The 23,081-nt window shown below is 43.5% G+C and overlaps 1 protein-coding gene across 2 annotated transcripts in view; it reads right to left on the bottom strand.

The window, feature by feature from the left end:
- Positions 1-23,081, bottom strand: part of DPD1 (Polynucleotidyl transferase, ribonuclease H-like superfamily protein) — a 247,130-nt gene that overhangs the window by 194,517 nt on the left and 29,532 nt on the right. For both annotated transcript variants that reach the window (XM_087380227.1, XM_087380228.1), the window contains exons 4-5: positions 8,609-9,471; positions 7,858-7,929 (exon numbers count right to left, since the gene is read on the bottom strand). In XM_087380227.1, coding sequence (XP_087236353.1) covers positions 7,858-7,929; positions 8,609-9,471 — 935 coding nt within the window. The remainder of the gene's footprint in view (positions 1-7,857; positions 7,930-8,608; positions 9,472-23,081) is intronic.

Here is a 23,081-nt window from a genome sequence, read left to right as displayed (position 1 = left end):
AAATAAAAGAGCACACTATATGCAATCCTACCCTTGATAGTTACTAGGAAAATATGATCCTTGTAGACATGTATTCCCTCCTCGTCCTTTTTCATTTCTTTCCTCTAACGATGGGATATGCATTGCTTGGAGGAAGTAGCTTCGGTGTCTGAAGGATTGTACCCAAGTGGGAGGCTTAGGTTCACGAAAGCGTATGAAGGATTATACCCATGTGGGAGGCTCAAGTTCAAAGATAGGACCCACATGATAATAGAAGAAAACCACCGCGCTCATGTTATCCTAAAATAGATACATTGCCCAAGTAATCTCTAGAACACTTCCCTTGTTCACCAAACACAGTGTCAAGGTGTACCCAAGCTTCATGTGAAGTCTCAAATCCATCAATGTTTTGGCCACGTCAACCCATCTGGAAGTCTCCTCAATAGATTGCATGCTCGCAATCTATGTCTCGTCCACCGGGGTACTCCCTGGGACAATATGTATGGCTGTGACCTCCAGTCGGAGCTGCATGATATCATGTCTGAGTCCCTGAATAAGACCCGCCTGCTCCCGAATGGCCCTAGCATGCTCATGTATGATGCGGCTCTGGTTGAAGCGGACCTGCTCCCGTGCGAAGCGAGTCAGCTCCATCTCACGCTCATGAAAACTATGTATCTCCATGAGCAAGGTCTCACAGGCCTTTGGCGTATCAGCCCACCCATGTCCATGTTGAAACTGTAAGTGTGGGACTAAGTCTGAAAACTAGACGGTGACTGGGTGAACTGAGTGAGGAACGGAGATGACAGTGGAATGGATGAGGCAGTCCCAACGGGGTGTGGGAGCGTGGGCTGACTGAGAGGGAGAGGGAAAGTGAAGCGTAATGTGGAACAATGTATGACACCTCCGAAGTAGGGGTCATAAGCGGTGTGAGAGCTGTAACAGGAGAGGAGGGAAAGGGAACAACAACCGGCGCCATGGGCATGAGTATGTCACTAATCATAGATGTAGAGGGAGCTGAGACTGGAACTGAAGCTGAGCCTAAAGCGGGGGCTGAAGTCGAAGTAGAGATAGAGATAGAGGGAGTTGAGGTTGGAGCTGAAACTAAAACTGAAACTGTAGCGGGAGCTGAGGTTGAGGTAGAGATAGAGGCTTTTTTGTTGTTGTTGTTGTTGTCCTCTTTCTTGGCTTTGTTCCCCATTTCTCTTGGACTTCCTTTTTTTTTGTTTTTTTTGTGCAGTCTTAGTGTCCGATCGGGCGGGAGCACCGGCTCCCCCCCCATAATGGGAGGCACGTCCAGTGCAAGGTGGTGGCGAGGTGGGGTGGAAGCCTGAGGTGGAGAGGCAGTCAAGAGGTTAGGCTAAGCGGGGTAGGCTGAGCGTAAGCTGAGAGAGAGAGAAAGAAAGAAAGTTTATTAAAGTCTGCTAAAGCCCCAATGGGTCTATGAGAGAGAGAGGTTTATTGTTTTTTCTACAAGAAAAAGACTTCTAGTAAGTATGGAAAAAACCCGCAAGAGCTCACTTGGAGCGGAAATACGTCATGCATGGCATGAACAAAAAAGCACCCGGAATAGGTCAACAGAAACAAGCCTATTTCATACCCACTAAGACCCGGTAATCAGCATCACAGGTTGCTTGGCAATTCATTGAACATGTCTTTAAGCATCATGGTTTCCCTCAGGAAATTGTCAATAACAGAGATGCAAAATTTAAGGGTCACTTTTGGCAGGAGTTATTTAGAGCAGTGGGTACATTACTCACACCTAGCAGTGTTTACCATCCTGAGACTAATGGACAATCAGAAAGGGTGAACAAATGGGTAAAGGAATATTTGAGGCACTTTTGTCATGATACTCAGAAGTCTTGGGATAAATGGTTGGCACTTGCTGATTTTCGCTACAACAGTACCAAGCATCTCTCCATTGGCATGAGCCCATTTGAGGCAATGTACGGATGCAAGGTAGGGATGCCTTCTTCACTGCTGACATGGCTGTGAAAAATCAACAAGCACGGAATGACTTGGAGAGGATGGATGCCCTTCTGCAGTTGGCAAAAAATAATATGCAGGATGCCCAAGCCAAGCAAAAGAAATATGCGGATGAACGCAGGAGATATTTGTCTTTCAAAGAGGGAGATTATGTGCATTTGCGTCTCCATAAGAACCGTTATGCCTCACTGAAGCTAATACCAACACAAAGCTTGCTCATAGGTATTACGGTCCTTACAAGATCATTCGCAAGGTTGGAGAGGTAGCATATCAGCTGGAGCTACCCAGTACCTCCAAGATCCATGATGTTTGCCATGTGTCTTTGCTGAAACCACATGTGGGACAGCATGTCCATGTTCTTCCTGAGTTGCCACAACCTATGGATGATGAGGGCCACATCCTCTATGTTCCAGAGCGCATCGTATTGCAGTACTCCGCAACAAGGTCTACCTAGAGTATCTTATCAAATGGGGGGGACTCCCTGAGGATGAAAATTCATGGCAGCCAGAAAGCATTGTGTTAGAAAAGAGATAGTGAGAGAGCAGGAAGCAAGAGAGCTGAACGTAGTGCTTGCAATAGAAGAAGTGACTAATACAAGAAGTGGGATGGGTTTTGTCTAAGTGACAAAACCTTATCCTTCACTAACCGTAGTTAGTGAACTAACTGTGGTTAGGGGGAAAAACCTCTAAATGAGGGAAAAGTGCCCCTAACCTACTTATTACATTACATTGGTCACTAATAATTCTAACACCCCCGTGCAGTCCCAACGTCATGTACAAGGAAATGATCAATCACCAAAAGGAGATAAGTTCAGGGCACTTCTAAATGCCTCAAACTTTTCACGTGGAAGAGCTTTGGTGAAGATGTCTGCAACATTGTCATGTGTTGACACATAGATCATACTGATCTCTCCTGCATGCAACTTCTCTCTGACATAGTGATAGTGAACCTCAATGTGCTTCGTGCGAGCATGAAACACTGGATTCTTTGCCGCTGCTATAGCACTCTGACTATCAGTGAATATCGGAGCAGGACCCTCCAATGAAAGATGAAGATCAGCGAATAGACGACGCAGCCAAACACATTCAATTGTCGCTGTGAAAGCTGCCCTGTACTCAGCTTCACATGAGGAGGTAGCCACTGTAGACTGTTTCTTGCTCAACCAAGAAATGCAAGCATGTCCTAGAAAGAAACAATTCCCACTGGTGGACTGCCTAGTATCATTGTCTCCAGCCCAATCTGAGTCACTGTAAGCATGCATCTGCAAGCCACCCCCCCTGGGAAACATCAAGACAAAAGACTTTGTACCTTGCAAGTAACGGAAGATGCGTTTTACAGCCTGCCAATGCATAATCTTTGGGCTGTGCATATACCTGCTCACCTAAGAAACCGAAAACTGAATATCAGGTCGTGTATTGCAGAGATAAATGAGGCATCCAACAGCCTGACTATAGAGTGTGACATCAATTGATTCACCCGCATCATGCATTGTAAGCTTCAGCCCCGGCTCCATGGGAGTGGACATAGGCTTGCAATCATGCACGTTGAATCTGCCCAAGAGCTTTTGAACATACTTGGACTGAGACATAACAATGCCACGTTTCTCTTGAATAAACTGGATCCCCAAAAAGAAATGTAACAAGCCCAAGTCTGACATATCAAATGTAGCTTTCAATTGGGCCTTGAAATCTGCTCTTGACAGAAAGAGAAATTACTGAAAGAGCTTGTGCATCTCTAGAGTCCCATCTTTTCTGCTCTACTGTGGGAGCTCCTAGAGCGGCTGCTCCAATCACCTTTGCTGTATTTGTACCTCTACCCCTGCCTCCAGCTGTAGGAGTGATAGGTATAGGCGTTGTATCTGGTCTTTCTTCATCTCCATTGACATAATCCCAAATATCTCTACCAACTAAGATATTGCGAACCATGAAACTCCACAAGGAGTAGTTGGTGCCATCCAACTTATCCTCCTATGTGAGAACCCCGAACACCTCATTTGAGTTGTTATGTGCCATTTTTGCCAGATAAACTCAGAAATACAGCAAACTGAACAAGTAAAATCCCTTCCTGGAATGTAAGATGCACAAGTAAAATCTGCAAAGAAAAATATGCCCACAGTGACAAATATTGTCACAGCCTGTCAAAGGCTCAAAATGCACCACAATGCTTTGCTCAATGCCCAAAAATCTGCAAATAGAATCTGCAAAAGGTAACAAAAGTCTGCAATTTGACTCGTACTGAGTCCAAAACTGTTTGCAGACTTCCAAAATGCTCTTTTACCTGCAAAATTGCAACCCAAATGCAAAAGCCCCAATTTCTTGTGGGAAATTGCATACAAAAGAGGGCAAACGGTCTAAAAGCCCCAAATGTTGCACAACTTGCACTCTTCCTGCAAAAGCCCCAAATTTCACTGCAAAATTGCAGTGTGATTGCAAAAGCCCCAAATTTTGGACAACCTACAACCCAAATGCAATGTCTGCCCACAAATACAGAATGCCCCAAATTCTCTGCAAGATCTAAGCCAAACAATGGCTATCTACAAACAATGCCTGCCAAAAAACCAACTGCTAGAGTACTTGCAAGAATGTAACCTGCACAAAAGTGCGGATGCCAACCAAAAGTACAAGGGCCTGCAAAATGTACGAAAATCCATACCTGTACGGATTTGCAGAAACCTGTACGTATGGTAGTTGTACGGAGTACGGACAACCAGCGCAGTCAGGTACGGAATGGTGACACGCATTACGGAATGCCTGTGTACGGATGTACGGACGCCTTGCGAGCTAATCGATGGTACGGACGACGTACGAGATGTACGGTTCACACGTGCGAAATGCAGACATTACGATGACTGTACAGTTGTACGACAATCGTACAATGAAGGTACGGCACATGTGCGACGGTACGGAATGTACAGAACGGCCATGCAGGAGCTGTACGGGTGTACGACGAGTGTACAGGCTGTACGGAATCAGTCCGTGCAGATTGTACGGACGACGAGCTGGAAGAGCAGGGAGCACGGTAGCTGGACAAGGAAGCTAGGAGCAGGGTCTTGCTGCTCTGATACCAAATGTTAGAAAAGAGATAGTGAGAGAGCAGGAAGCAAGAGAGCTGAACGTAGTGCTTGCAATAGAAGAAGTGACTAATACAAGAAGTGGGATGGGTTTTGTCTAAGTGACAAAACCTTATCCTTCACTAACCATAGTTAGTGAACTAACTGTGGTTAGGGGAAAAACCTCTAAATGAGGGAAAAGTGCCCCTAACCTACTTATTACATTACATTGGTCACTACTGAATTATAATAATAATTCTAACACATTGTTCAGGACCACCCCTATTTCCGCAACAAGGTCTACCTAGAGTATCTTATCAAGTGGGGGGAACTCCCTGAGGATGAAAATTCATGGCAGCCAAAAAGCATTGTTCAGGACCACCCCTATCTCCTACCGGGCTGATTAGTAGTTGCTGTTTGTTGCACTCTTTTGGACAGCCATGCTGTGAAATTTTGAGGGCAAAATTCTATGGGAAGGGATGGCTGTAATGAAGGGGGAAAAGGGGCAATTTAGAGGACCTTTAGAGGCCTCTTAAGGTGGAGGGACTATAGAAGTCCCCATCCACCCCTATTTGTGTACTTCTTGATGTGTCATCTAATCCTATCTACTCTCCCACCACCTTCCTGCTACCTGCTCCCTACGCTCTCTCACCTTCTCTCATCCCTACTCTCTCATTCTCTCTCTCATCTCCCCCATCTCTCTCTCCCTTCTGCTATTCTATCCCCCTTCCTCCAACTCTGCCCTTCCCCCTTTTCTACACCCTTGTAGAGATGTCACACTTGTGTCAGGGTAGAGTGTTTGTGCCTTAACCCCTAACTCCCCTACAAGGAAACATTTGTGTAACGTTTCCCAATTGGTCCTAGAGACCAAGCTAGACATCCGTAAAGGATCATCATTTACACGAGTGTGGTGTCTAGGAACTTTATCATTTCCCAATTCCATAAATGTGCCTAATTGGGCCCCTTGTAAGTTCAATTTGTTCTTTTTCAATTTTTGGTCTGTGGAATTCTATGGCTTCATAGTCTCCAATTTGATGGCATTACAGTCAAAAAAGTTTTCCAAGCTTGTTGCTGTGGAAAGAAACATGCGGATTCATTTCTAGAAGCCTAGGCACACATGGCAATTGATGTGTAAAACACATGCACAGATGTAAAGACCCTTCCAAACAAGGTCTCTAGGTGGTACTGTCTACTTCTTCACGTTTATTGATGCTTTCTCTAGAGAACCTTGGATGTACACGATGGCACACAAGACAAATGCACACTTGTGACACTAAATGTCCACATCATTTAACATGAGAAATGTGGGACTTATCCACTATTGCTTGGTTATATATGTATGAAATAGTTTCAGGGGTTAATTATCTAGACGATATTTGGAAGAGGTTTAATATTGAAAAACGTAAGCCTTGGAAGACTCCAACAGCTGGTAGTGACAAGCTAACAGCTAAGCTTTAGAAGATGACACTTGGTATAGCCACTTGTTAGCGAACCTTTTTTATTTTACAACTGCAAGACCTGACATAGCATATGCAGTGCACAAACTGAGTCAATTTATGTAGAAGCCAAGGAAGCTTTGTTAAAGAGCATCCTAGAGAATACCAAGGCATCCAATGGGTACCATGCACTTGTTACAACTTAGTGATTTATACTAGAGGTGAAGCCATCCATCTTCATGGCTTTACAAACATAGATTAGGCAGGCTCAATGGACGAGAAGGGCCAAGTGTGATGACATAGAGTAGTAAGAATCAACACACAATTGCATTATCTTCCACTGAGGCAGAGCACAGAGTAGCAAACATGGTAGTGTGTGAAGCCACATGGTTGAGGCTTTTTCTAAGGGAGATTTAAATGCCACAGTTGTGCTCTGTGACAGCAGAAGCTGCATATGTTTGGAAAAAATTCAGCACGTTGAAGTGCGGGTTCCATTTAATCAAGGAAAAGGTTGCATCACGCAGTGAAGCTAATCTTTTGCACTACAGATCAGTACATTACTGATATTTTTACAAAGCCATTAGGTAGCACAAAAATTGAATGGTACAAAGACAGGATGGGGATGCAAAATTAAATAATTGACCATTAAGGGATAATGTTACAAATTAATGCTCAATTTTCCACACTCCTGATGTCCTTTCTGAAACAACCAGTGATCATTTTAGATTTCTCACATCAGAGCTCAACCAGAGCAGTTTATCAAGGCATTGGGCCATCACCACCAGATCATTTAAAGTCACACAAAAAATATATTGTACATAGGTCTGATTTTGGCTAGCCTTCTGTGTTCCTTTCACACATTTTGGGCACCCTGTCCCTCTGGAATTTTTAGAGAAAATCAATGAATCTGGCTGTTTTCTCCCTCTTTCTGCTTCCAACTGCTCCACCTTTCATATTAAAAAATTCATCCGTCTGTTGCACCTATTAGTGTAGCCTCACAAGACAATCGGAGGTCTTAAAAATGAACTTATAGACAAGACTCTTCCTTCTATAAGCTAGCTGACATGATAAGCACACCGATGTCTTCGTTTACCACACCTTACTCTAGACGGGATATAAAGGAGCCGCAGGTTGGGGGTGTAGGGTATATTCTCCGAACCTCTAAATAAATCGGTACACTGAGAGTGCTCTCTAATGTTGAAGGGGATATATCTAACTTTCTGTACAGCTGTGTCATTCCTTGGGTATTTCATTTTTGTTCTACAACTGTAATGATAATAACTACTCCATAAAGCATGGTAAGAGACTACACGAGACATTGGGGAGGTATCAAAAACAGAAATGTTAGTCTATGGAAATTTTTCTGAAAGAGTCGCATGTTTCAATCCATACAATGGTTTCAATCCTTACCTCACCACCCTCGATTGCCACCAGGCCTACATTGCATATCTCCACTAGCTTCTCTGCATCCTCAAAGAAAGCCTGCAGCACTAGTTAAAATTACACACCATAAGTTTTTTTTCAAACCCTGAAGGAAACAAAGCACTCTCAAGTGCCAAGGCTGTATCACTAAACAAAACATTTAAAAAGAATATCATGTGTGGGAAAAGATCATGTTGGATGACACATATTCAAGTCATTTGTGAAGTTGCTCCAGCAACTGTTCATCATATAATCTCTAACTTGACCTTCTTGAAGGGTGGAAGTATGAATGCATATCAAGCTTGTACTTGAATCATAAGCATGATACTTTCTTGCATATCTTTCCACTATAAGATGCAATCGACCCATTCCACGACTTTTCTTTCCAAAAAAGAAAAGAAACCATGGTTTTCCACAAGTATATTAAATCTACACCCACAGCTAAGTTGCCAACACTTCAAAAGTCATATAAAGACTTCGTTTTCCATTATTTATGCATTTGCCTGTAGCTGCCTTTAACAGAAACGAATTGTAAAATTATGATGGAAGAAAACAAAGACTATGCTACGGAAACTTTTGTTTGTGAGGATCCCAAAAACTGAAGCATTTCATGATGTAAGCCTGGCAAATGGACAGCAAAAGTAAGAGATGTCACTTGAATAAAATACAAAGGCTAAGATGTGTCACTTGAATGAAATACAAAGGCTGCAGACATAAGGAAGAGTACAGCCAGCCACACCTCATATAAATCACCGATCCTCCATAAAAGAAGGAGATTTGGCCTCTGTAGCTTTGTTTGGACATACTGCTTCAACATAGTAGACAACTGAGATATATCTACATTGTAAGTTCTTAATGATGGATCAGGGACCCTCTGGTTGCAAGTAATGTCTGGACAGTCCAACAAATCCAATTTTGGAGCAGCAGATTGACATTGATTTGTAAGATCATTCTCACTTGCAGTAACGTCATTTGTTTTTCCTGGTTCATTAGATTTCCTGGTGGTTATGTGCCTGTCATCCATATCAGGTGTTTGTTTCCCTTTTGTGTCCACATAGCTTTCTTTAAGCCAAAGGACGTTAGAAAACCCATGTCCTTGATCGTTCCTCAGCCGATGCGTGGTATCCATTACAAGGTCTGCAAAGTTTGCTCCGAGGCAGGAATCAATAGAAGCAAGTAATGTTTCTTTATACTCCATGTTTTGCAATAACACCATCTCTTCTATTTCTCCATCTTCCCATGGAACAAAAGGGTTTTCATTGCTCACAATATTAGACATGAATGTACTCTCAGCTAAGACTACATCCTCGGTAAAAGATTCATTGCCAAATTCAACCTCTTGGGACTCAGACTCCAAGTTATTAATAAAGATTGGCTGCTGCTTTGATGCTTCTAATGACAAATTGGATGACTGGCAGATGTCTTCCATTGTGAATGATTTCCCAAGAAGTTCAGAGACAGGCATTTTCAAGTCCAACATGATCCTCTGCAGAACGGAGGCCAGCATGCATGCATCTGCCAAAGCTCTATGTGCGCGTCCTTCAAATGGCAGACCATAGTGCTCATGGAGGGCTGAAAGTCTCAAAGACAAACCCTTCAAACCTGCAGTCACAGCAACGAGGATGCTAACAAGAGTATATTGCCCAACTTCTCTATCAAATTATTAAAGCATACAAGCATATTATGAACCTCCATCCAGGAGAAACATGTATTGTTAAAAGGTTAGAAAGTGTTTAGCACATAGCAATCCACTTGAAAGGCGCAAATTGAACTTCCACTTGGGCTTACAATACACAACTAAATGTTTGGATCTCAACAGCATAGCCATTAAAGTGTAAACAAAGATCACAGCAACAAGTCTTGAAAATGCTTTTTGATAGCATTGTTCATGTTTTTGAGACTTAATATGTATTGGCCTGTATCTCTGCTAAAAGATATAGTACTCAGACAGAGAAGCTACTCAAGAGCTGCTAAAGGGATATACGATTGACCGTTGAATAGGTCCTGATGGACCTATGAATTGCATTGATAAAGCAGTTCATTTGATTTCATTTGATTAATGCACACCATGCACTTGCTTCAATTGAAGATTCTCTACTTAAGGAAGCTTCTATAAAAAGGGCCAGGTTTGTCACAAGTAATAGCTCTTGCTGCTCCTGAGCTCAGAACTTGCATGCCTCCAACTACCCCTCAGTCCGTCCCATTCTTGCTTCCCTCCTCTCCCTCTTTTCTCCAGCTACCTCCTCCACTTTTCCTTCTGCCTCCTCCCCCTCGTCAGAGCCCTGTTCCAGCCTCTGCCTATCCCGATGCGAAGCCCTTTCTTCCTCCACTCCTGCTTGTCCCATACTAGTTCTTTCTTCCCCATCCTTGCGAACCTGTGGGGGGGCTGTGTATTCCAGCCAGAAGACCAGTGGCCACCATGCAAGGCTATTTCCCCTCTGCTCACGTTTCCATCCCCTCTTTGCAGATTGCAGCCCAGCCTGGGCCTTTCTTCCAGCTCTTCTCTGATCCTTTTAAGCTCCTTCAGAGCCCTTTTTCTGCCTCAAGACAGCTCACTTGGCAGGACCTTGAGAGCTGGTAATTATCTGGGGAAACTCGCAACCCCCAGGTCTTGCTCCCCCTACCTTGACAGGGGCCTTTTTGTTAAGTTTGGGGCAGCCATTGGCTGCTTGTTTATGTGGAACATGCAGCCCTCAGGCTGTAGCCCTTAGCAATTTATTATTTTTGGGTTTGCCTCCACTCCCAGCTTCCTCATCCTCAGTGCAGCCTCCCCTTCTTCTCCTTCCCCTGTGCCTCACACTCTTTTCCCCTGTTCAGCCTCCTTTTCCCACATTCATCTTCCATCCCTCCCTTCCTCCCTTTCGGCTAGCAGGTATTGTACGGAGCTTTGCTTGACTTGGGAAAAAATTTCAGATGGTGACTGATAGGTCTAGCAGAGGAGCTCACACTAATAGGTCTAGCCAGAGGAGCCAAACGGTGACTGATAATTCTAGCCAGACGAGCTCCACGATACCTACCACCATCCAGATCTACCTTCCTCCCAAAGGAAAGCAACAAGTTGAGCATGAAATACATGAACTCCAGAATTGTGCAATTGTAGGACACATCGTGGGTCTCACGTCTACACGATGCCAGAAGTGAGATTGGATCTCAGCAACCTTGGCACTGGACAGGGACCACATACGATCTAAGGGAGAGGGGAGAGACCACTTAGACCCTGATACAACCGAGACCTAATTATTTGGGTGCAAGAGTGGTTCTTTTCATCCCTTGGTACCATAGGTTCACCGTGGATGACATGGACTTGAAACACCACTTGCCCAAGCTCCCAATCACCATACGATTTCCAGGTCTCCCCAGCATCCCGCCATGGGACTCGATGGAAGCTGGATGCCATTGAAAGAAGCAATGCATCATTGTAGGACCAAGCACCTTGCAAATTCCTTCCAAAAAAGAAGCGCGCACTCATTGAAGATCTTGCTTGCCTCTATTGAAAGGCTTAGGGAGAAGCAACCAGATTCACTGTGCTTGGCAAAGAGGTGCCAGACTAAAGCTATAGGCTGTTGAGGCCAGGCGTGCAGAGTAAGCCATTTGCACTTCACAAGCCATACCAACTGCTAAGGCCACTGCCTTCAGGTACTAACCTTGCGTAAGAATCCATTCACCTAGAGTTAGACTCCATTGACTTGCCAAATCGAACCAAGTAAGAGGTCCTCATAAGGTTGAGCTAGCAAGCTCTTCAGTTCTTCAAACCACTTCCGAGCATCAGGTCTAGCCATCTTGAGCTAGCCCACCTGACAATAAGAACCTGCATCCCATAGCACAATTCTTCGCCCTGAAGAATGACCTCGTCACATCCCAGCTACTCCAAGGTCTGCTGGTCCCATGTCACTCAATTCCTTGTCCCAAGACACCCATGAACAGCATCCCTGGCTTGTATTCATAAGGCAGACTCCTCTACCTTTAGCATCCAAAAAGTGTATGTGATTATGTGTGCACCAAGAATGCGTGCAATTTATGTGTGTGAGAGAGATAGTGTGCTTGGAGTGGTTGAAAGGTCAAAGAATAGAGATGAGATAAGTAATGATGTAGGTAGAAGAGCCACATGGGTTGATTGAGAGAATCAAGGAGTTGGTTGCGGATCTAGATGCTTCCATGAGAAGTTATTTCATGATGTACTCCCGAGTCCCAAAGCATGATTGAGAAGAATGAAAAAACGAGTGTGCATTTGAGTGCTACCATCTTGATTATGGCATTACACATAGATTCATTTGCTATGAGTCTCCATAGTACTGTAATTCCAACATGGTATCAGAGCAGCATTCCTAGAGGCATGTTTGGGTTATGGTGAGAGCCCTCATGTGGTTTAGCTAGTCTAGCTAGTTGGTGTGTAGCATCTTTTCACCTTCTTGGATCTGAGATTGCTCCATCGAGATCACATTCATGAGTTATCCACCTAAGACAGCCTGGAATATTTTGACCGCTCATCTGCCCATGAACACCTCTACCTCATGAATCTGTTGCTCATGTTTATCTGTAAATTGTATGCCTTGTTGACAGTATCTGGGAGCTGTTGACATGTTACTGCTGCTGCTATTCTGACAGGGTCACACAGTGACTGAGGTGTATCTTTTGCAACCAAGAGGGGGGGATTTTCCATAGCCTGAGCACTTGTTGGAATGAAGTGATTGTGGATACGGAGGCGAGGAGACTCTGGTGTCGGTGGCAGTGAACGACAGTTCTGAAACCTGTCACTCCTTACCCCTTCAATCAAAACCTGGCTGTGGGCTGATCTGTAAAGGGAGGCCACCCCTCTAATCCAAGCATCTGAAAATCCAAACCGTAGAAGAGTGCCCTCAAGAAAACCCCAATCTACTCTGTCATAGGCTTTCTCGGTTAGTGCCCCGCAAGTGGTGGATTTGTTCATTAGACATATATTTCGTCTGCATGGATTGCCTAGATCCATAGTGTCAGACAGAGATGTTAGATTTACCGGTCATTTTTGGACAGCGGTATTTGAGACACTATGGACTGAGTTGGGAATGAGTAGTGGGGAGACGGATGGTCAGACGGAGAGAGTCAACCAGACTTTAGAGGATATGCTGAGGGCATATGTGTCATTGAGGCAACATACATGGGACAAGTGGTTGCCATTGTTGGAGTTTGCCTACAATGATAGGAAACATTCGTCTACTGGGTTCAGTCCGTTTGAGCTGAACTATGGTTATAGACCAGCCAATCCAACTATAGTTGGAGTACCTCAGAAAGTGCCTAGTGCCGCGAACTTTATAGTCCAGATGCGGGAGATGCTAGCACTTGCGAGAGCTAATATCCGCCAGGCTATGGATAGAGCCAAGGTGTATGCGGATGAAAATCGGTCTATAAGAGTATTTGAATAAGGAGAAAAAGTTTTTCTCAGAATTCCTTCGCACTCGAAGTCGTTGACTTCAGGACAGTGTGCTAAGTTATCACCTCGATACTGTGGGCCGTGGTTAATTCTAAAGAGAATAGGCAGTGTAGCCTATAAATTAGAATTGCCACAGGGGTGTAAGGTGCACCCGGTTTTTCATGTTTCGCGCTTAAAGAAATTTTTGCATACAGGTGACTCACTAATCGAAGGTGTGGTTTTGTTTCAGGAGGTAGAGGATATTGCAAAGTGCAAACCAACAAGAATCCTCGACCGAGGAACAATGCAAATACGAAATCGGAAGATACCCACGGTGTTGGTTGCATGGCATGGTCAGCCTCTATCGGAAGCTACCTGGGAATCCGTATACCAGTTGCGGAGAGCGTTCCCAGATTTCATCATCGAGGACGCTGATGCTTGAAGAGGGAAGGAATGTTATGCTCTAGCCGAGATAGCATGACCTCGGATAGATCGGTGGGCATTTTCTCTTAGATGACCAACTTTTGTAATAGTTAATGTGCGTAATTAAATGGTCAAGAGAAGTAACTGCCAAGGTCCTAGGTGAGGGCGTAATGGCATTGACTAGGTAGTTCTAATAGGGCTAGGGCCTAGGTGCATCTAAATGTGCAAATTGCCAAGGGGCAATTGTTTTTAAAGGAACTCCAAGAGAGGGGTGAAAAAGGATGCATCTAAGAAGGGGCCAAAAATGAAGACATGTGGCCAGGAACTATCTAGGGAATTGTGGGTCTCAGGGATAAGGATGAAGAAAAAAAACGATAGATAATATGACGCATCAGATTCCTGAGAGTTGGCTGGGAGGAAAAAAAAGAAAGCCATCGCCCGTGACAAATACTAGCGAAGGGAGAGAATTATCGCATGAGCAGCGACGAGTAGTAGAAGCAGCTTAACATATCATATCCCAAAAGGCTATAAAAAAGGAGTAAGACCGTCGGAACCAGGGCATTTGCCCTTATGAAGGGTAGAGAGAGCAGTCTTGAATTCTGTGTTGGTAAAGCGTGCATCAAGTGAGCATAACATCTCTAGGGTGACCAACACAGGTAAACTCTGCCAAACTTCATCTCTAGCCACATCTCTGGCCTGTGTGTTAGGATCTGCGGAAAGTAGGGAGGCATAGAAAGCTATCGCTAAGTGCATAGAAACCTTTTGGAATTTTCATAACCAACCTTGAAGAACTTCTAATACAGGCATACTTACCTTACTACGCACCACAAAATCCCATGAGAACGCTCCTCCCTCCTGGCAACACCCATTGATTTTTTCACAGAATAGTCTCTAGGAGACCGCCGCCAACATTACAACTTAAAACATCTCAGTAGCATAGGGGGCAGCCTAGCCTGAGCCACTCTTGTCACCATTTGGATCGACATCATTTACACCTGCACTTGATCTAAGAGCAAGGTAAAAAGGGTTCCCTGAAGATCAAAAAGCGGTACCAATGTCTCTGCAATGCTTGGTCTACACGGACATTATTCACTACACTAGTCGCTGACACTGCTCTCAAGGTTACCATCTGCAGAACCTGGTGAGGCAGGCAGCAAAATTTTGCTTCTATTCCCAATGCCTCATGAATTCCAAAACATATAAGAGAAGGTACTTTTGTCTTACCCTTGGAGGTGGGGGGGGTGAGGGAGGGGTTTGTTTGACAAGAGGTGGTTGGTGGTTTGACAAGAGCTGAATTTGTAACGGACAACCACTTCATGAGGTTCGTAGGATGGTAATAAGGCCTTTAAACACCTCTATGTTGGATCTAAGATGCTGCCAAGATCAAGGTAATTGCCTGTTGCTTATGCTGCCTACCTACCACCCGAACTCATTTCACGCAGAAGCTCGTCCAAGAGAGCATTTGTATAAACAACTGGGGGTTCCAAATCTAACCTCAGCTCGCCTTTGGCCCTTAGCCTTAACAATCAAGGGTGAGTGAGTCATGTCTCCATCACATTCATTGGAGTTTTTGTCTTGAAAAATTTCACCTACCATCTTGCATGGACCATCAGTCTATGGAGGACTCCTTGCACCACTCTATAAGGATGGTTGGATCAATCTCAACCATCCTCCTACAACCTCAAAGGGACTCAACAACCTCCTCTTTCAGTCTAGCTATGCCACCTTGCTCCATGCCCCAAATGATCTCATTGATCCATTATGCCAAAGAATAGGGCAGCACACCTCTAGCTGCCCCACAGCGGAGTATGTAATCCCACTACTCTCTCACAACATCTGCACAGAAATATGGATGAAGAGCCCACTCAACTCTGGGACAATACACAGCACAAGAGGCGAGCTTACCATACTCCAAAATGTGTGAACTGGTCAGTACAAAAGATGCTCCATGTCTACTGCAATATGTACATGCCATGTGGCTACAAAACTGAGCTCCTTACCGTGTCCAAACAGCTCCTATCTCTGCTGTCATCACTCTTTTCTTATGCATGCCTATTGTGGCTTCAGTGAAAGTTAGAAGGAGGGGACCGAGTGCTTACTTTATTCGATGAGGTACCTTCTTGTGCAGACTGGCCATCTCCTCTAGAGGGCCAATTGAGGCTAGATAGAGGCCAACCCCTATCCTCATTCATCGGACCTGCAAGTTTGCAACAGATGGATGCACCAGCTATCAGCAAACCCATCCCTTCTTTTGGCCAACCATAGGCTGCAGACGTCAAGCCCCAATGCACTCCTCATTTGGGGGGTCACAAGTCGGGCATTGAATCTTAAGTAGTGTGTTTTGGCACACTACCCAAGTGTGCCCGCCACTATGACTACAGGCTCCTGATATCTCTCCATCTAAGCCTCAGCCCTTTGTACACTATCGAAAGCGATGTGTCTCCTACAATGCAGGTTGGCTTCAGATGTCCCATAGCTTAGACATTGTCAAATGCTCATAAAAACCCTAATCATAGATTATCCCTTCCCTGTTAAGGGAACATGCATGAAAATCCAATGAAACAAAAAATACCACATCCCCCTTATTGTTGAATAGCCCATACCTTAGAAAATACTTCCAATGTTTACATTTTGGTGTTGAAAACTGAAAGAAAACATGGAAGAGCCTGCTACATTCCAATGGCCTTGACACACATGTAGAAATAGATGCACACATGTGAAGTGCTACAAGGGAAATGCCAACAATGGCTGGGATCAAAGCATACAACTGAATGTGCAGCAACTAACTGCAAACACATGATGAACCCCAAAGCTTCTTGAGAAGCTTCCCAGGGACTTCTCACAGCTTCAGCCCAATCCTATCTCGCACATTGACACCAGTGTGCCAAATCAGAATGCATCAAACACATGAACTCGATGCAATACTTGCATCTAATTGGTGGCCCTAGAGTGAGTGAGATGGTGAGTGAATGTCTGTGTGGCACGTGGCAAGGCCACAAGAGATAGACGAATGGAATGGTGCCATGCAACAACTATCCCTTTCATCCATGATGGATATATGTGGAAGCATGCCACATCATGTGGCCCCTTAAAAATCTCTAGCCCTGTCCATGGCATAACATCATGGATGTCCTATCCTGGGACCCAAGATATACTTACCACTCTTTTTTACCTTTTAATTAATCCTAATCCAAAATTACCCCCCAAGGGTAATTTAGTAGGCTTCACGTCCACTAGGTTGGAAAGCTTCTATTGCTTGATGTAAGAGGTTTTGTTAGGATACTAGCCACCTCATCTTAAATCAAATAAGATAATGTCATTGCTCAGTATCTTTTCATGTATAAAGTGATGCTGCATCTCAATGTGTTTTATCCAAGCATATGAATTACAAGATCCTTGACCAATTTAATAGAGCTTTGATTATCGGTCAATAACGGAGTTGGATCTTTTCCAATATCATATACGCTCCTCCACCAAGTAGCCTTACAGGCTGCGTTAGCCGATGCTCTATATTCGGCTTCCATGGAGTATAAAGCAATAGTACTTGGCTTCTTAGGTCTCCACGATATTAGGCCGGATCCAATGTTGAAGCAATACCCTACAATACACCTTCTATCATTTGAGCATCTTGCCCAATCACTATCAATAAACCCTTACAATTTTAGATCATTGCTTCTTTGTACTCAATCCCCTTGACATACCTAATTATTCTCTTGGCTGCCTTCCAATGACTTTCTTTAGGATCATCCATATATTGGGATATTGGACTGGCTGGATAGGCTATGGCCGGTGTGCTTGTGGTCAAATATATCAAGCTACCTACAAGTTGCCTATATAAGTGCCATCTACTCCACTTTGTTGATCTTCCGACAATTTCCCAACTACATTTATTGGTGTATTGATCACAACCCTCCATCATGAACCATGTGAGGATTTCATTCATATGGTTTGGGACATGAACATTTTATCTTTGTCCCTCCAGTTCTCAATTCCCAAACAATAATGCATATAGCCAAGGTCTTTCATATCAAAGGCTTTGTTTAGATCATGTTTGGCATGTTTCACTAGTTCCTCATTATTACAAGTGATGACAATGTCATCAACAGGCAATGAGAACTATATTGCCTTTGTTAGCTTGTGTTGCATACAGATTGAACTCTCACTGAAGCCCATTTCATAGAAATGCTCATCAATTTTTTGAATACCCAGCACGAGGTGCTTGTTCAAACCATACAAAGCTATTCATAGTTTGCAGACCTTTTTCTCCCTACCTTTATAACCTCAACCCGACATGGCTAGTCCATATCGAATTCATCTTTCAAGTCACCATTTAGAAAAGCGGTTTCAATATCCATCTAATAAAGAGGCCATCCATAACGAGTGGCAACGGATACTATCAATCTAATAGTATTATGTTCATCTATTGACGCAAAGGTCTCATTGTAGTCGTTCATTTAATTCAGTAGACCCATTTGTTACCTATAAAAGTTCTTAATGATATGTCTATTGACTCCCAAGTTTTATTTCGTATGATACTATCATACTCATCTTTCATGGTTTCCTGCCACTTGGGATTCTCCTTGGCATCCTCATATATCTTAGGCTCATATATATATATATATATATATATATATATATATATATATATATATATATATATATATATATATATATATATATATATATATATCTCATAGTAGTCATTAATGCATGACTCATGTTGAGCCTATTAGGTGCCCTTCGGACCATTGTTGATCTTATGAGTCCTTCCTCACTAGGGGAAGGTTCAACAATAACCTGACCTTCTTTGATGGTTTCATAAAACCACCTCAGTAAAATTCCTAACTTTAGTTCGATCTCACCAGCATCAGATGAAGGTTCTTCAGCAACAGATGAATCAATCTCTCTTTCTAGGATAGAACGATGTATCTTGCTGTGAAGTATAACTAGTTCCTCCTTCATCAAAGATTACATCTTGCTAGTGAGGATATTGTGTGTTGGTCTCAAGATTCCAAATCCTGTAGGCCTTAGGATCGTCACTATAGCCAACAAATAGACCTTTTAACTTATTTATTATCCAGCTTTCTTCACACGAGCATAAGCCGTGCAGCCAAATATTCTTAGGTGATCTATTATAAGCTTTAAATTCTAAAGGCCTCTTCACAAGTTTTGTTTAGAACATATTTCATACATAGCGACATGCCATTGTTAGAACATGGTGGAGAGAGAGGAAGAAAAGGTTAGGGTGTGAGGAAATGATACATGAATGAAAACATAATGAAAGGCTATCTTAATCATAATCATGAGAAGTACAAGCCTTATATAGGCTAACTCACTCACTTACTAGCACCTAGTGCATATGGGATAAGTCCCATAATGACATATGGCACTCACACATGACTCACACACATGAACTAGTACTAGATCACCTAGTACTACACACAAACACATCACATCACCACACTCTTTGGCTATGATATCTTCAACACTCCCCTTCAAAGCAAAGAGTGTGAGACCCAACACGTAAGAGCAAACCAATCCCCCCTCCACCACAATACTGCAAAGAGCAAGTCCAACTATCCAACACCTCTCGTGTGATAGCGACTTCTCAGTCAGCTTACGACCGGCAAGGGCAAACCATCACTCGTCACCCCTCCTTACTCTGAACTAGGTGGTCAATACCATCAAACCAAAGTAAAAGACAATACATTCTTGGGGGACAACCCAAGGCAGAGCACCTCTTATTGACTCCAAATACATTCAGTTTAGAGGGACAACTCAAGGCTTAGAACTAAGCATCATCTTCCTCCTCAGAAAGGAATAGATCATGCAACACAGTAGATGAAGCTTTCTGCTCAGGTCCAGTAGATGTAGCATAAATATTCTTGAGCTTGTCCAAGTTCTCCTTGGTTGAAGTAGTGAGGTCAAGTTGATGAAGTAGTTTATTAGCCAACTTCACACTAATAAACACCATTGCTTTGTCATTCTGCTCATCCCTAGCTGAGAGTGGTGCTGATGAGTCTTCACCACGAGGACGAGGCTCCATAGTATCAAACTGAGGTAACAAAACCAGCAGGCTGAAATGGATAACCAGCAAATGAAGAGGCTGGTCTAGGGCTTTGAAATGGATCATCAGCCTTCACAAATTCAAGGCAGTTGAAGAAAGGCTTGAATAAGCATGGCCAGCAGCTAGTCGATGACATTGGAGGCTCCACGTATGCAAGAGGACAGAAATAGAGGCCTAGTGGTGCTCCAAATGTGAATCCGAATCAAAAAGCAGTAGGTATATGCCTCGAAAAGCAGAAATAAACCATGAGGTGAGCACTTGTGGGTGTGATAGCTGCCCAAGGTGCTGCAGTCAGTCCGAAACCCTAAAAACAGCTCACCAGGACACTCTAAAGTGCAAAAACAGGTCAACAATGTGAAAGGCGGCTCCCTAGAACAGCTCCGAATGCTGTAGCAGGTCTCTGATGCCAAAAACAGCTGATGTAGATGTGTAGGAGGCCAAGGAACTGCTCGAAAATGCTTCTATTGTGGGCGCTTCTGCAACAGCAACCTTAGAACACCTTGAAAATGCAAGCAGGAGCTCCAAAACTGGTCGAAAATGCCTCCAAAAAGGTCGAAAATCTGCAACCAATGTGCGTGGATGGGCTGCTCTGCTGCAGCGGCCTGGAAACCTAAAAACGGGGATGAAGATGCTCTGAAACAGCTCAAATTTCCACACGTGTTGCTCCTAACAAACCTAAACAGAGGCGGCTATGAAGGGGAGGCAATGGGCAATCAATTCCTAGCGCCAAAGTGTGCAATAGGGGGGCCAAAAGAGTAGTGCAATTAAAAATTGCTAATTTTAGCACAGGACTCCAAAAAGAGCCCAGAGCCCTTCTTTTGGATTCATAAGGCCAAAATCAGTTCCAGAAGATCCAAATCATCAATTGTGAGCTACTAGAGCCTGCCAGGTGCTGGTAGAGCCAAATCGTTATCTGCCAGGAGCTTCCAAAGCATGCCAGGGAAAATCGCCATCAACCAGGGCCAGTTCCAGTGCATCCAGGGCCTGCTAGAGGAAATCGCACCTGATCCAGAAGCCTGTTGCAAATTGCGATTTGTTTCCAGGCTGTCCAGGCTACTACAGGAGATTGTGATTTGCTACCAATCTGTCCAGGCTCTGCAGGGAAACTTGCGATTTGTTTCTAGAGCCTTCCGAGTGTTGCTGCTGATTTTGGTAACTTTCCAGGCGTGGGTGTTTACTTCTAAGCTGCTCTTGAGGCTGTGTTAGGGTAGAATCAGCTTTTCTCTGCAGGATCTAGGGTTTTCCAGCCCTGGTGACCTTTCCTCTGTGGATATTGGGTAGAAGAAGGCTTGTCTTTGCCTGCTTTTGATGTTCCCTGATTGGTTATTGGCTAGCTATTGTGTTTGGGTTTCTTTCCTCGCGAAGAAAGGTTGATTCATGATGTTGGGCAGTGGCCGGAGAGGCTATAGATTGAAGCAACCTGTTTGGGAGTGCTTTGTCGATTGATTGCACCAAATTTTTTTATATACCTTTGTAAGACTAGAATAAGTCCAATCATACAAATTTAGAATTTTTGTTGTTCTAAAGATCAAAAATCTACAAAGAAAATAAAAGAGAAAATGAAAGAGAAGAAAAAACAGGTAAACAAAAACTTTTATGAAAAACAAAAGGAAGACATACTTAGCAAGCAAAGCAACACTTATGTCGTCATCAGTGCCCAAGCATAAGCAGCTATACTCGGTTTCTAAAGACCCGCGGAGTCTCTTGGGCAAACCCAGTGCTTACTAAAATACGTCAAATAAACAAAAGAGAATGAAAACAAGAAATAAAGAAGAAACGAAGCAGGTGACTTAAGCAAAAATAAACAAGCAAGTCAAGAAACAAAAACTTCCAAAAAACTAGAAACCCTCTCTCTCTCTGTCTCTCTCTCTCTATATCTCTCTCTCTTATTTAAAACATAAAAAGCTAAAAGGCCCTTTACACTTATGTCTCATTTCTACAAAGAGGCAAAAATACATTTCTAACTTAGAAAGCACATGTATACTCAAACAAACTCTCTTTTGAAACTAAAGGAAAAACGAGCTATTCAGCTCCCCGCTTTTTGTTTTCAGCTTATGTTCAATCATTCTAAACAAACCTAAGGCCGAAACACCATGGATAAAAGACTTCATATCTAAGAATGTGCGAACTTTTTTCATTATTTTCCTTGGATTATACCTCTTGTGTAATAGTAAAGTGATCAAATTACTACATTGAGTGATAAAAGACTCCTTAGTTGTACAAAGGCGGGAAAACCTATGGAATTGGGAAGAAATGACTCCATATTTTGCCAAATCAGAAATGTTTGAGTCAATGTGAGGCATTTTTATAATGTGTAAACCACTATATTCAAGTTGTTCACGTTTATCGTATATATCAACCTCTAATCCTATGGTAGATTGAGAAAGTCTAAGATCTAAGAAAACACAAGAATCCCCTCTTGAAGTGCACCAAATTTTGGCTGTTGAAGGCTTTATCTTGCAATTGTCCAGCCGTGTCTGGCTGGTTGGGCACTTGGTTGTGCAATCGCAAGTGTGGCACAGACAGTGGATGCTTTTGGGGTCTCTGTTGCATGCTTTGGTTGGCTAAGGATACACGATTGTCTAGTGATTGGATGCCATTCGCTGCTTGAAGTTGAGAAGGGAATTACAGGGTGGGCTAGGCGGGGAGCCTGCGGGCGTTGGTTTGCCTGTGGTGCAGCTTCCCAGAGACCTTTGTAATCAGCCGCTTGGCTTCAAATGAATGTTAAATAAATACCGCAAGGGGCACCAACGTTTGGGGCCAATCGGTGTCCTTGTTTATGAGTAGGAGCGCTCTAGCTCCCCTGTGATTTGATCTGTGGTGCATATTTATTTGTCAAATTACTGTGTATGCTGTAATTAAGTGGATCCTACCACCCTTTACGTTGTTGAGGCTGGTTTCAACCAGTCTGAGGCAAATCTGAGGTTGCAAAATCTGAATCATGTAGAGTAGGATTATAATGACACTCCACAAAAAATGCCTACTCATCATGAGCAAGATTGGCTGCCTTTGTATTTGTGACATTAACAGCTGAGTATTTGTGACAACAAGACCTTGCTGTCCTGGCTATCCCTACTGCTTCTTCTCAGAAAGCAATACGCTTCCGGCACTCAGAGATGTCATGACCTCGTTTCCTGCAATAATTGCAGCGTTTCTTCTTCTTCCCATCAATAGGAGAGGAAGAGGATGAGTACCAGATGTAGGTTTGGACTTGCTGTAATTTTTCCCCCCTTTTGCTTTGCCCCTATGATCAGTAGCAAAGGCTTGATATCCATGAGTAGAAGCAGCCCTGTTTTCACAACTCTGCTCCTCCGGCAAGGGTAGCGAAACAAGCTG

The sequence above is a fragment of the Dipteris shenzhenensis genome, chromosome 10 (genome assembly GCF_047967505.1).
Source record: "Dipteris shenzhenensis isolate YYH24624 ecotype China chromosome 10, Dip_SZ_1.0, whole genome shotgun sequence".
Lineage (NCBI taxonomy): Eukaryota > Viridiplantae > Streptophyta > Polypodiopsida > Gleicheniales > Dipteridaceae > Dipteris > Dipteris shenzhenensis.
Note: the sequence above shows the minus strand (reverse complement) of the source record. Positions and strands in the feature narration are given on the sequence as shown.